The sequence below is a fragment of the Lampris incognitus genome, chromosome 8 (genome assembly GCF_029633865.1).
Source record: "Lampris incognitus isolate fLamInc1 chromosome 8, fLamInc1.hap2, whole genome shotgun sequence".
NCBI classification, from domain to species: Eukaryota; Metazoa; Chordata; class Actinopteri; order Lampriformes; family Lampridae; genus Lampris; species Lampris incognitus.
The window spans coordinates 38,081,821-38,096,555 of record NC_079218.1 but is presented as its reverse complement, the minus strand read 5'-3'; the positions used below and the strand labels follow the sequence as shown (position 1 = coordinate 38,096,555).

General features: G+C 45.6%; 1 protein-coding gene across 1 annotated transcript in view; it reads right to left on the bottom strand.

The window, feature by feature from the left end:
- Nucleotides 1-14,040, bottom strand: part of rapgef6 (Rap guanine nucleotide exchange factor (GEF) 6) — a 242,786-nt gene extending 228,746 nt beyond the window's left edge. Inside the window, exon 1 of the mRNA XM_056285284.1 lies at nucleotides 13,906-14,040. Coding sequence (XP_056141259.1) covers nucleotides 13,906-13,980 — 75 coding nt within the window. The 5' untranslated portion in view covers nucleotides 13,981-14,040. The remainder of the gene's footprint in view (nucleotides 1-13,905) is intronic.
- Nucleotides 14,041-14,735: the final 695 nt, after the last annotated feature.

Here is a 14,735-nt window from a genome sequence, read left to right as displayed (position 1 = left end):
GTTATTTGGGTGCTTTAACTGAGCCTCTCCCTCATGACTCTCAGAACATGGGGAGCGGTTTTCTCTCCTACTCTGCTCTACGCTGGACTGTTACAGTGGGTGACCAGATGTGGAAAGAGCAGCAAAATATTCCGTTCTTAGCATTTCCGTAGCATCCACAAGCAGCAATAGATTCTGTTCCTTAGCGTGTGATTAATGTGGAATGAGCTAGAACCTCTGTGGCGATTCATTTTGAAAGTGAAACGGCCAATAGGAAAACTCCGACTTCCATGTTTACCAGTGATGTTGTGGTTCAGCTGACCAATCTTGTAACTTCAGTGACATCACTGGTCACCTGATCCAGCAGCCCAGTCGTGTGACTTGCTCACTCAGTCACTCTAAACATGATCAGTCGTTCACTCTAACATTGTCAGTCATGGACATTCACGGTTGTTAAGCCTGGCCCCACTGGCCGGTCCAGCAAAAAATGTATTATTATAACTTGCTTCAAAAAACGTATTCAGGAAGAAAAAAAATCTATACGAAGGTCAAATGAGTAACACCATCCAATACTCTCCATTTCACAGCCAATGTGAATGGATGAAGACTGCAACATTTTGAAATTTTACACAAACCATTTACAGAGAAATAACCACCTTTAATAAACAAAACAGCTTCATGATATAGGATGATGTAGATTTAAACTAATAAATAAAGGGCATCCAGGTGGTGTGGGCGGTCTATTCTGTTGCCTACCAACACGGGGATCATTGGCTCAAATCCCCGTGTTACCTCTGGCTTGGTCAGGTGTCCCTTCACACACAATTGGCCGTGTCTGCAGGTGGGAAGCCGGATGTGGGTATGTGTCCTGGTCGCTGCACTAGCGCCTCCTCTGGTCGGACGGGGCGCCTGTTCAGGGCGGAGGGGTAACTGGGGAGAGAATAGCATGATCCTCCCACGTGCTACGTCCCCCTGGCAAAACTCCTCCCTGTCAGGTGAAAAGAAGCGGTTGGTGACTCCACATGTATCGGAGGAGGCATGTGGTAGTCTGCAGCCCTCCCCGGATGGGCAGAGGGGGTGGAGCAGCGACCAGGATGGCTCGGGAGAGTGGGGTAATTGGCCAAGTACAATTGAGGAGAATGGGGAGGGAGGGGGGAAAAAACAAAACATAATAATAACTTAAAAAAACAAAAGCGTTAAACAGAAATACATTAACTTCAAAAATAGAAGAGCCTAATGCCTCGGATGGGACATTTTCTATTCAGAGATCATTTAAAATCAGATTTCACATACACAGAAACATCATTTGGTGCGTACAGGTACCTCCACCTGCTTTCACCTTAGCAGCAAGCTGGTGGTGGAACGCCTCCCCCCCAAGACAGCCAGAGGACAATTACGAGTTCCCTGCATAACACAGTAAACATGCATGCAGAGATGAACACATCCGGACACAAACGCTCCACACCGGAGTTGTCCTGAAACTGGCAAATAACGTGAAAGACACTGTACTGCCTGCAAACATTCTTGAAAACACAGTACAAACTTCCACACACACATGCACGCACGCACGCACGCACACGCACACACACACACACACACACACACACACACACACACACACACACACACACACACACACACACACACACACACACACACACACACACACACACACACACACCCTTTGGTATCGGTGCCTATTACTTTGCTTTTCAGAGCTCTGGCATGGACATTCCGGACCAGTTTCACAAGGTGATAAAAAGAGGACGAAAAAAAAAAACTTTAATAAGTACACTGCGTCAATGTGTATTTATCTTTTTTAACAGAGACTGTTGGCCAACTTCTGCTGAGAGATGGAGAGACATAAATGGGGGGGACAATCTGAAAGAAACCATTCCCACGCACTTCCTGTTAAAGGCCATTTGTTAATCAATCACTGTGAAGTGCTTGAGTTTCTGTGTCTGTGTGCGTATGCTTAATCACACCCTCCACTTATTTCACCGTCTCATTTCCCGTCCTTGGACTTTCCTTCTTATCATTCTGCCGTCACAGACATGGCGAGTCTTGGCACTGTGGCCCTCGGACTTTGCCTATAGAGTCAAGTCAAGTCAGAGTAGTCACGAAGGTCTCAGAGAAGTAAAGGTAAAACCATACAAAGTATTATGATACACAAAATAACACAATTTACACACCCCCAATTCAAAGAGAACACAAGAGAGATCGGTGATGGGAGAATACATGGAAAATAAATCAGAAAATAAATTCAGCCATGGGTGTCAGGTTTTCATCCATACCATGTTGCACTTAAATAATCGATGAGCCATTTATTCTAACAACTTGTAGGGCTTTATGCCAACCTGTGTTGATGTTTGCCATCTCCTCCTCTCCATCTTCGACTATCTCCACTGTCAGCATGCTATGAAATCCGAACTAGGGGCGCCCCCGGTGGCTCACCTGGTAGAGCACGTACCACATAAGGCATACTGCAGCGGCCTGGGTCTGAATCCGACCTGGGCCCTTTGCTGCATGTCATTCCCTCTCTCTCCCTTCCTTTCCTGTCTCTCTCTACTATCGCTATCAAATAAAGGCGGAAAATGCCAGAACAAAAAATCCTCACTAGTCATTGTAACTTTGCAATCTCAACAGACATGAGGTGCATATTGACAAAAGTGAGCAAGTTACCAACAGTTGGACAAACAACCCTTATGAATCAGTGCAAAGAAGGTCAGGCTGGACCTGCGACACATAAACAGCCCCGTGCCATGGCCATGTTTCTCAGTCTGCAGACAGCCTCCAATTTGCTGCTAGCCCATATAAACCCACCACTCTAATTGATGCTAAGTGCTGTTTAAGAGTCTTCAACTGACCATAATCCTTGTTTCAATGAATATTTCACAACTCTCCCAACTTCACCTCCTAAGCCTCTGCAAAAGCCGGGGAAAGCCCTGAGTGAGACTTACACCAGACCCCCCCCCCCCCCCAGCAGGACAGCCCTCCTCTCAGAAAACACATACAGGACAACAAGTACGGCACCCACAGAGATACTTTGACTTCTTTTCATCCATCCATCCATTATCCAAACCGTTTATCCTGCTCTCAGGGTTGCAGGGATGCTGGAGCCTATCCCAGCAGTCTTGGGAGGCAGGTGGGGAGACACCCTGGACAGGCCGCCAGGGCATCACATGGCTGGCCGACAGACAGACGGACAGACACAGACACACACACAGACACACGCACACATACACACACACACACACCTAGGGACAATTAGGTATGGCTGATTCACCTGACCTACATGTCTTTGGACTGTGGGAGGAAGCTGCAGCCCCTGGAGGAAACCCACACAAACACGGGGAGAACATGAAAACTCCACACAGAGGGCGACCCGGGACGACCCCCAAGGTTGAACTACCCCGGGGCTCGAATCCAGGACCTTTTTGCTGTGAGGCAGCTGCGCTAACCACTGCGCCACCATGCCGCCCACTTCTTTTCATTTTAGTTGAATTTTTCCTTTCACCTGATACCTGCCTCCCTAAAAGTTCCCACGGTTCAGCTTTTGGATGTCAGTCAAGTAAAATAGATATGTGCACACTGAGCATTAGTAGCACTACTCATTTTGATGAACAGCTACGTTCATCAAACCTTCAGTCTCAGGTATTTGGGGAGTTTAGCAATACCGTTTGATTCAAGATTGGATAGGGCTGACATAAGAAGTAATCTATGGTAGTAAGTAATCTACGACAGCAAGTAATCTATGATAGTAAGTAATCTATGATAGTAATCTACGATCAGACATCGTGATTTGAAATCTGCTTGCATGCATAAACACCACGTCACATTGAACTGTATGGTTATGTATAATGTCGAACCAAGACTTACTTTCAAATAATGCTCCCTAAAATATTTCTGACCTCATTAAGGCAATATGTTCTTGTAAATGCCCAACCCCCCCCCCCCACACACACACACACACACAGCAGAAACAAACAACACACACAGGAGCCAGGCTGTGGTTTTTGTTCCTGTGCACTGACCACAGAAAGCTGCAACCTGCAGAGGGCATTCGAAAATGCTAGACAGTGGCAAACGCGCTGCGTATCTGCCACTGTTGCACTTGATCTCTTCTATCTCGTTTGATTTGGATTCGTTAATCTCACTAACGTCACCGATCAATGGGATTTCAATAGAATCACACATACTAGCATGTTTCACAGCTTGCAGAGAGGCACCCTGCCTTTGGGCTTGACTAATATTGTTTTGCTTTCTTTTTAAAAGGGGAATTGTGCACTGGTGTGAACAAGACACTGCCAAGTTTACATCTTACCTCACATTCAGACACACACAAACACCTCACACAAACACACACACAGGCTCACACTACTTGTATACACACATAAACAGTCATGTGCTCTACCACACATTTTGTGTAAGCACATATGCACACACTTTCTACCTCTCCAACACACACACACACACACACACACACACAATGTGTGAACCCAGGATGGCATTGGAATGTTAATGGCTCCCACACACACAAAAAGCTGACATGTTTACATTCAAACAATACCCACAGGAACAACGCCGCTGCCGGTGTCGCCTTGTTTGTGAATGACGTACATAAACACGTGTTTTACAGTCCAGTGCTCGAGTACCAGGCCTGGGTTTTTTTTGCCGTTTCACTACAAACCCTGTCATTTAAGTCTGTAAAGTCAATAGTGTGCACGACAACGTGAGTAAATCCATCATCAAAGGCTCCAAATTGGATTATCTCACTAAACGGATAATCTGCCCGATCCATTAGAAAAGCAAGCGCACCTTTTAAAAGGCTGTGATGGTGTGTGTCTTTAAAACACAACGACCGTGCCCGTGTCCACCCGGGAGACCCTACTGAAACATGCCAGTCTGAGGAGGCCGGAGCGAGACGGGAGAAGATCCAAGAGAATTTGCAGAGCCACCTATGAGTATCAGTTTGTAATCCTTTTATGTATGTATGTATGTATTTATTACTTACTTACGTTTCTGGCTACTGATGTCAAACTACACTGACCCCCCGCCCCCCGAGTTAGTATATCAGCCTGCATGTAAATGTTGCTCATCACAGTCACTTGGCCACAGAATGAACGGAAAAAGAGAAATCAAATTAAAATCAAATCAAGTCAGACCAGTGAACAGAGGGTTACACCGCCCCATTTCCAAAGCGACTATCCCCCATGAACCACGGCCAAACAAACGTCCTTCTTTTTTTTCTAAACTTTCTGTTGCTGACGCACTTGAGGCGACAGCTATTCCTCAAACATCCAGATCATAAACACTTGTTTTTCTCTTTTCTGGTCGCTCGTTTAATGGTTACTTCTGAGAAGACCTTTCCCAGGGGAAATGACACGGCGCACAGCACTTACATCTTCACCACAGATGCAAAGGGCAGGTCCACACACACACACACACACACACACACACACACACACACACACACACACACACGCACATGCACACGCACAAATCCAGAGTGTTTCAAGTTGGGAGTTTGAGGCTGAAATAGCATCATGACACCTAAATGCTGTTTCGCTCTGTATTCAGCCCGCTGAAAATAGAAAAATAAATAAATAACTCGTGCGGTGGATCGCCGTCCCAAATCACATAGCGTAGAGCTGAGAAAACCCAAGCAGCAGGCCTTTCGTTAAATCACTGGCTTCTCATGCCAGCGTGCCTGGGTTGTCTGCAGACTCCTGAACGCGTCGAGGCTGGTGAGGACCTCGGCGTATGTGTGTGCACGGGGAAGGGGGGGGGGGGATTTACTCTCTTTTCTTTTTTTCAGCCCCCAATTTCACAAGGAGAGCGTTCAGAGCAACGGGTCAGAAGTTTACCCACTGTGTGTACTCGCCCTGTCAAGCTGACACACAGACACACATACACCCACTCCCAGACCTACACCCCCCCACTTATACACTTGCTTGATCTGTTTTCATTTCCCCTCTGTCATCCTCAAGTGTTGTGTTCACACTTTCTTTCCTTACAATCTCTCTCTCTCTCTCTCTCTCTCTCTCTCTCTCTCTCTCTCTCTCTCTCTCTCTCTCTCTCTCTCTCTCTCTCTCTCTCTCTCTCTCTCTCTCTCATACCCAGTCGGTTAGCAGCTGTCTAATAGCATGCCACTCTGACAGGAAGTGGCATCTTGTCAGTTTCGTCCATTAGCAGCTGCCTGACCCACTGGTTCTCAGCCGGGGTGGGAACCAAACCCCCCCCCCCAGCCAAACGGGGGGAGATCTGGTCTGTATTTTCGGAAGCTTACGACCCTGAAGAACGAACATGCTCCTGATACCTTTGTATCGCCCTTGTAATCAAGACAACAGCTTATCCACGAGTGACCAAGCCGTGATGGTTTTTTTGTAGTTGTTCATTTTTATAGCTACTGTCAGGTCGAGCTTTCCCAAGGGAACGACACGCCTCAGTGATTTACTCCCCCCCCCCGTAGCGGCCAAATGCGAGAGAAGAAGGATAAGATGCATCCACACACAAAAACAAACCAGCAGATGTTGTAACGTCTATAGCTGAAGCTCAAGTTCAACCATGATGTTCTGCTCAGCAGTGGGGAAGTGCTGACTCAACAGCACGGCAGACTGGGATTCATTGTGACGGTGGATTTCTGAGATGTGCCATTGTCAAACACCAATGCATTTAACACATCTTACCAAGTCAGTTAAAAAACAAAACAAAATCTCCGAAACTTGGCAGTCTGGAAGGTGGTTTTTTTTTTTACTACATCAACAAATCACAACACACTGAAGTGTGAAACTGATAAGGTCTGCTTAAGTTTTTATGAGCTTGAGCTGGTCTTGACCTTGGTCTGAGGACAAGCCATGAGGCTTTATTAGTTTACTTTACTGCCAAATGGCACCAAGAACCTTGAAAACAGGGGACGTCCGAGTAGCGTAGCGGTTTATTCCGTTGCCGACCAACACGGGGATCACCGGATCGAATCCTCGTGTTACCGCCAGCTTGGCCGGGCGTCCCTACAGACACAACTGGCCATGTCTGCAGGTGGGAAGCCGGGTGTGGGTATGTGTCCTGGTCGCTGCAGTAGCGTCTCCTCTGGACGGTCGGGGCGCCTGTTTGGGGAGGAGGGGGAACTGGGGGGAATAGCATGAGCCTCCCACACGCTACATCCGCCTGGTGAAACGCCTCACTGTCAGGTGAAAAGAAGCGGCTGGCGACTCCACATGTATCGGAGGAGGTATGTGCAGACCTCCCCGGATCGGCAGAGGGGGTAGAGCAGCAACCGGGACGACTCGGAAGAGTGGGGTAATTGGCCGGGTACAATCGGGGAGAAAAGGGGGGGAGAAAAAAAAAATAACCTTGAAAACGAGTCTCAATCTTTGCGACAACAAAATCCCACATTCAGTTGCAATGCTGTTGAGTGCGGAAGAATACAAACAGACCCTGGTGTCAAAACCGTAGTTGTAGACCTCTGAATGAATCACATCCCTGCTTCTTTTTCGCAGAACGATGAATTACTAAAAATAGCCCTGCTCAAGCATTGGAGGATAGTGAACTTCACTTATTGTATGGTGAAAGTTAAAATATTTCTTTCTTACGTAAGAGACCGCTTGAATAAACATCAGATCTCATTGGGGGGAAAAAGCACCCGAAGGTTTAGTAAAAACGTTAACACAAAACTGGTTTTCACCTTGGCCGTTTGTACTTGTACACATTTTAACAAAATAGGGTCTTCAAATGCAAGGTCCTTGCAAATCAGACCTTAGTAACAGCTGAAGCAGCCAGACTCAAAAGCTTCCTCTTCTGTGACTCTGGGGACGGCAACAATAGAGCCCGCAAGCACTGCCTGCAGCAGCAAGGTGCTCGTAACTATAATGACGAATGACGGCTCAGGTGTTTGTTTCTCCCGGCACCACCCACGTACTGGTTAAACGTTTTCCCACAAAGCTGCAGGAGCATGAATTAGCATTAAAAAAAAAAACATGCAGAAGCAGGAAGGAAGAAATATCACCTATCAGCTAGCCAGCTAGGTTGCCTCAAGCATTGGCACAACAGGGCTCACTTTGAATTCTGGGAATTATCAACATGGCTAGAATGTATCTTCACCTCATTGGAACTTGGCTGCAGTGGTTGTTTAATTACTAGCATCATGCTGTGCTCTATGCAAGGATACCCACCCAGTGCCTGGGCCACTGCTGTCTCTGTTAACACCATGAGATATAGTAGGATGGGTTTATGACCCAGCTTGTGCCAACAACACATCAGCACCCCAGGCAACACCCAGGATACTGCCTGTGACAAGTGCACTTTTATTGGCTGTTAGTGTCAAAGACATCCTCTCAAGTGTATGAAACATACTTGTTCCTGGCCACGGCTGCAATTCTTTGTGAGAAACACTATACTGCCTCGACTATGTGATAGTCTGAATACACACACATGTACTAACACACACTTGTACCTGCCAGGCACACAACATTGGTCCTCGTGCATGTGCACACACGCTTACATTTTATGTTTTTAAACATAAACTTGATTTTTACCATATGTTACATTCTTTCTGCAGGTATACTTTTGAACATACGCAATTGTAGAGGCTCATTTACAGACACACACGCAAACACGCACAGCTCTGGTTTCCACACCACACGCTGACCTACGTCTTCTGTGTCAACTCGTCAACACATGAGTGAAATGCCTCAAACCAAAGGCATCACTTTCATCAATTCCTCCTTCGAGTGAAGCAGACTGGCTCCTGTTTTAACCTTTAGCAATGACCGACCACACACACACACACACACACACACACACACACACACACACACACACACACACACACACACACACACACACACACACACACAAGCTCCCTTTCTATCTTCCTGCCTCCATTCCTCCCTCTCTGTCTCTTTGCTTGAGGATGCTTGTAATTCCTATAACTATCCGTTGTGTTCTCGGTGCCGCCATGGGCACTGCACATCACCCTGATGCTCTGTTGTCTCACAAACCACCAGGTCATCTGTCTTTATGCATGCTCGGTCGTTATGTAACTGTGCTGTTTATAAGGGTGGGGAAACCTGCAGTCAGCTGAGACCGAAGAGGTCACTTGGATGAGTGATGAACGTCTCTCCCCATAAACGTGTCCAGGTGAACCGATTCAACTTTCCTTGAACACCAGGTCATCTGTACAGCGCTGGGAGGGGTGGTGAAGAAAAAATGAAGCGGGATACAATTTCCAAAACTGAAGAAGCTTGAAGGTCCTAAATCCTAGAGGCAGGTGAGATTACCCTCCCAGCTAGACTTGTGTGTGAAAGACTGACCAACCCTACTGTAAAACAGGTGTGAAACATTCACATTTGAGGCATATGGAAGGCACTTCTAGCCAAAGTGATAAAAAAAAACAACACACACACAATTGGGACTAAAATCATAATCCTGACTACTTTCAAGATTTTGTGATCACAATGATTACTAGCAATTAAAGAGCCTTGATGATTTAAGAATTGAAAATATTCAACTCCACTTTTGTTAGCATACAGGCTGATCAAGATCTCCATTTTCAATAATGACAAAAGTATATATATATATATCTTATTGCTCGGGACAGGGAAAGCCGCTTCACCGCAGGATCCTGGTACAAGCCCCTTCCCTTCCAGGCACCCAAAATGATGCATGTTAAGACTCAGAGAATGGACCAGACAACCAGAACCTACATCTTCACTACGGTGAAACAAACAGTAAAAAATACAGCAAGGACAAAAAGGGGCCGACAAGTTGGCAGTCAGCGACACTCTATTGAGGAATCCATAAAAACAAACCACTTCTGGGAAAACTTGAACACAAACAAAAACACGAGGGTCTACCCATCCAAAATGGAGATTTATGGGTAAACCACTCCTCCAATCTCTTCGGTCCAACAGAGAAGAATAAACAGCAAAAACATATATAAGATAAACTACATAGTTTAGAGTCAACCATGAAACACTATCAGAACCCACTAGACTCCCCAATTACACTAAAATAACTACAGGACAAAATAAAATCAAGCAGGCCTGTGGTGTTGACGATATCCTAAATGATATAAAATTCACAGACCCCCAAATTCCAATTGGTTATACTAAAACTGATTGACATCGTCCTTGGCTCCGGGATCTTCCCAAATATCTGGAATCAAGGTCTGATTACACCGCTCCAAAAAAAGTGGCGATAAATTTGACCTCGGGAAAGTCCTCTGTGTGATCACCAACCACAGACTCCTACATTTCCTTACAGGAAATGATGGCCTGAGCAAATCCCAAATTGGCTGTTTACTAAATTACCTTGCATCTCGAACCCTCCCCGTGGCATAGACATATGACAATCACATAAATAAACATGTAAACACATACACAAACTTGAGGAGAAGAGTCAAAGCAACGAGCATTTTAACAAAATAAGTCGTCCTTGCTCACCTTGGCCTCATTTTGATGTGCCATGAGTCGGTATGAGGTACTTCACATCTGTAAGTTATTACTGTCAAATTATGTCATAAAAAATTTGAAGTGCTCTTAAAGAAATAAAATAAATCATGCCATAACTGCACTTCTTTTATTTCCATTCCACTTTGTTGTGAAGCACAACAGGTTTTTAAAGTGCTGTGTAAATAAATGTAATTATTCTGATGATGATGATGATGATGTGGATTTGTGTGAAAGCCCTCAGACCACTAACCTCATATATGAGAAATAGTCCACAGTGGATAATTACTTTCACATTTACAGTGGCATGGATGCAGCAGATGCATGTTGCACCAAATAGAGACAAATAACCTGATGAGTGAATTAGGAGCGTCAGGCTCTGATCATTTGCCTTCTTTCATTTTGTGCTCAAAACACACAGCAAAGGTTGAAATTCATTCTTAAAACTCACTATGTGGGAAAATGTAACTCACTATGTGAGAAAATGTAACTCACTATGTGGGAAAATGTAACTCACTATGTGAGAAAATGTAACACACTGTGTGGGAAAATGTAACTCACTGTGTGGGAAAATGTAACTCACTATGTGGGAAAATGTCACTCACTATGTGGGAAAATGTAACTCACTATGTGAGAAAATGTAACACACTGTGTGGGAAAATGTAACTCACTGTGTGGGAAAATGTAACTCACTATGTGAGAAAATGTAAATGTCTGAACACGGGTTTGTAATTCTCAACACGAACACTGTCAGGCTCGACCCGATCACGTTGGTTGAGGCTCAGATTATTTAATTATTCCAGCGGGTTTGACAGGGCCGGGCTCTGCGCTGCTGTGGATAAATGAACTTGAACCTGAAGTTGAACTTGAATGTACAAGCAGGCGGGGGCTCTTCCACAGTTGTGGGTCTGATGTGTGTCAGAAATTACAGATGAGGTAAAAACAGAAAAACCCAGAGGAGGCTTTGGTGACCGCCTAGTCAACTGAAGTCTTGTGCCTATGCAGCCTATGCGGAGGACGTCAGTTGACTAGGCGGTCCTTCAATGTAGCCTGGGACATGTGTGTACACACTTCAAATGCGATGTGGACAAATGCGTACCAAGCCACCTCTGAATGTGGCCTGAGTGATCGTATCTCAAGACGCATTGAGGACACACTGGGTGCATTCACACCTGTGCTTAGAGCTTTTCACTTGTGATCGGATCACGCAAGACGCATGCTGGCGCCAGGTCTAAACAGACTCTGTGGTTCACAAAGGCTCGAAGGAAAGCCGACGCACACACCTCCAAAAACTCACAAGCCGACAGTGTCTGTGGCCTATCCATCATACCAATGCCGACTGGTTAAGCAGCTTAGGATGCCCGGTAATTTTCCGCGCATACTTATGCAATCTACATTAACACAACCTGAGCACCAGAAATTTGTTCACAAAGTAGATGCAAAAACAGTTTTTACACACTTCATTTTGTTTTGTTGTTTATATTCCTTGTTTTACTCTCCAGAACACACACTTGCACACACACACACACATGCATGTGTGTGCACACACATGCCAGTATAGAAGCAAACATCTATGCACATGTCAGCATCTATGCAACTGACACACTTGCAAAAGCAAAGATGTTTTGAGTATAAATCACATTTAAGAGTACTTAATATACACAAACACACACACACAATCAGTGCATGTAATCTAAATTGCTTCAACTGCATTGACTTGGGAAGTCCTTAGACAGTTTCTCCAAATCTTTTCAGTCCCAGAGCAACAATATCACTGGCAAAATTGATATGAAAAATTATGTCCAGCAGTGTCAGGTTAAATCTCTTTGTCTGAAGTCACCCTGGATCAGCTCTAGACTGGAATCAAATCCTGCCAAAAAACACTTTTGTTTAAAGCCATGCAAAGTGCCATGCAAACCCTACTCAGCAACCCAACTGCAGACAGGTCTGTCCTGGTGTTACTAACTCACTGCTGTTGAGAAAAGTGAGGACAGCTCAGTTCCACTGACATAAAACAGCCATAGCAGTGCAGAATACAGATCCATATAGTATACCCCTGCAGAACTCAGGACGGCAGGCAAGGTTTTGTCACTTTTACATCAAGCCATTTACATTCATTTGGGTGAGTTGAAGCGTGGGGATGACAAATGTTTCCACGGCAGGACCTTTCAAAAGTGACACAAATTAGGCACAAGGGCCCCCATTCTACAAGATAGAGCCGTGTCTGAAAGGATTTCTGTAGTCGCTGTATGTCAAGAGACGGCGCGAATGAAAGGAAATCTATATTTAGAAAACGAGTCTTTTTTTTCTCCAGACGTTTTCTTTAATGAGATATTTTCTAATCTAACTGCTCTGAATAAAGCCCCTGTTCATTTGGCTGGGTGGGGCGCTGGGCATCCCCATAGAGCACTGCTCTTTGACTGCTGTGACTGTTTGAGGACCAAACATAGTTGTTATGGTTTGTTTGGTTCTGGTCAAAAAGACCCCCCCCCCTAAAAAAACGAAGGTGTGAATGACTCTCTCTACGAACCATGCAAACAAGCAAACGGGATCAGAGCTCTGAAAGACCCCCGAACCCCTCTGAAATTAAAATTTTTAAAAAAGGGGGGGAGAGAGAGAAACCTCTTCCTCTATGCATCTGTGGTCCATGTGTTCAGAGCAAGGCTGGTTTTTTTTCTGTTCATGTATTTTTCTAGATTGTGTTCAGGGCACCGATTGTGCCTCTTTTCTTATTTTTTAACTGCTTACTTTTCAACTCCATGAGCAGCAGCTGTGTGTATTGCATGGGGAGTACGGCGTGTGCTATTTTGGGGGGGGGGCGAGAAAGTGGAGCCAAAGCAATGACAAGCCAGCTGTGTTTCCACCGCCTCAGGCAGGAGGTATAAAATAAGAAAGGAGATAAGATAGATCGATATAGATCGATAGTTGAGGGTGAGAGGAGAAAACAGCAATGACGAGACATAATTAGCCTTCATCCATCCTTGAGTTTGTAAAAGGCAGGGTCCAAGAGAAATGGAGTCCCCTGTGGCACTGTATACATGTTCGTGAAACTAGATTTGCTAGTGCTGTACGGGTGTAACGTGTTTGCTCATATTAACCCTTTATTAAAAACTGTAGAGATTTCTATTTAACGTTAACTCTTATACACCCCCCCAACTTACTCAGGTAAGCCACCCCCCTCCCCATTCAAAGAGCAGTCAAAAAACAAACTTGAAACATTTTGACCGTAACATGAAGCCTGCTATATATATATATATATAAGACCGTATATGAAAACAGCATTGTGGTGACATTTCCAACAGTGCCAAGACCGATAAAGCCACTTTTCCATCTGGGTCCAAGTCAAAGCACCGCTGCCACACAGGCTGAATGGGCATTTTTCTGCAGCGCAGCAACAGTTTTGAGTCGAGCTAGCTTTAGCGCCGCATGCTAAACGAGCACCGTTCAAAAGAGGAAAAGTTACTTTAGCTGCGCTTACCTCCGCGGTCCGCAGGGAGGGCGGCTTCTTCAAAGCCTGTTTGAAGGAACTTTCCATTGCTCCGGTCATTTTCATAGCATCCCAAACTAGGCTAACTTCCCCAGGAATTCAACGTCTGTCTCTCTCTCTCTCTCTTTATCCCCCCCCCTCGCTCTCCCTCTCCCTCTCTCTCTCTCTCTCTATCTCTCTCTCCCTCCAAAAAACCGACCCCCGCTCATAAACTCACATCCCGTCTCTCTCTCGCTCCCCCCCCCCCCTCTCTCTCTCTCTCTCGCCTCGGTCTCTCTCTCGCTCTCTCTCGTCGTCCGGCCGGATCAGAGTGCTAAAACAAAAAAAAAGGAGCTAACTCCGCTTCCAAAAACCTCCAGTTTAATCGCGGAAGCAGAAAGGAGTGACGCGGCCTAAAACCAGAAAATGTCCGATGAATCAAAATACCCGTCGGGAATCCGGCACATTTTGGGAAAGGGAGATATCCACTCGGGCGACTCGTAGATCCATCTGAGTTTGAGATTGAGATTGAGAGAGAGCCCACCTTCTCCTCCTCCTCCTCCTCCACCACCACCACCGCCTCCTCCCGGCCGGGAAGTTGACGACATCTGTCTGAAAAACCGCAGTTTTTTTGAATCTGGGATCCGACACGCTCTCTTGACTCCTCCTGACTGCTCACCACTGTAAACCCCGACGGCGGGCGGAGGAGGCGGCTCGACGGCAGATATCAAACTTTTTGTTGTTTGCATTATTCACAGATCGCCCATAAAGAATGACAAGATACGCGGAGTGGGATAAACAAACACTGGGGTGACTTGTGTGAGATTTCTTGTTCCCAACTC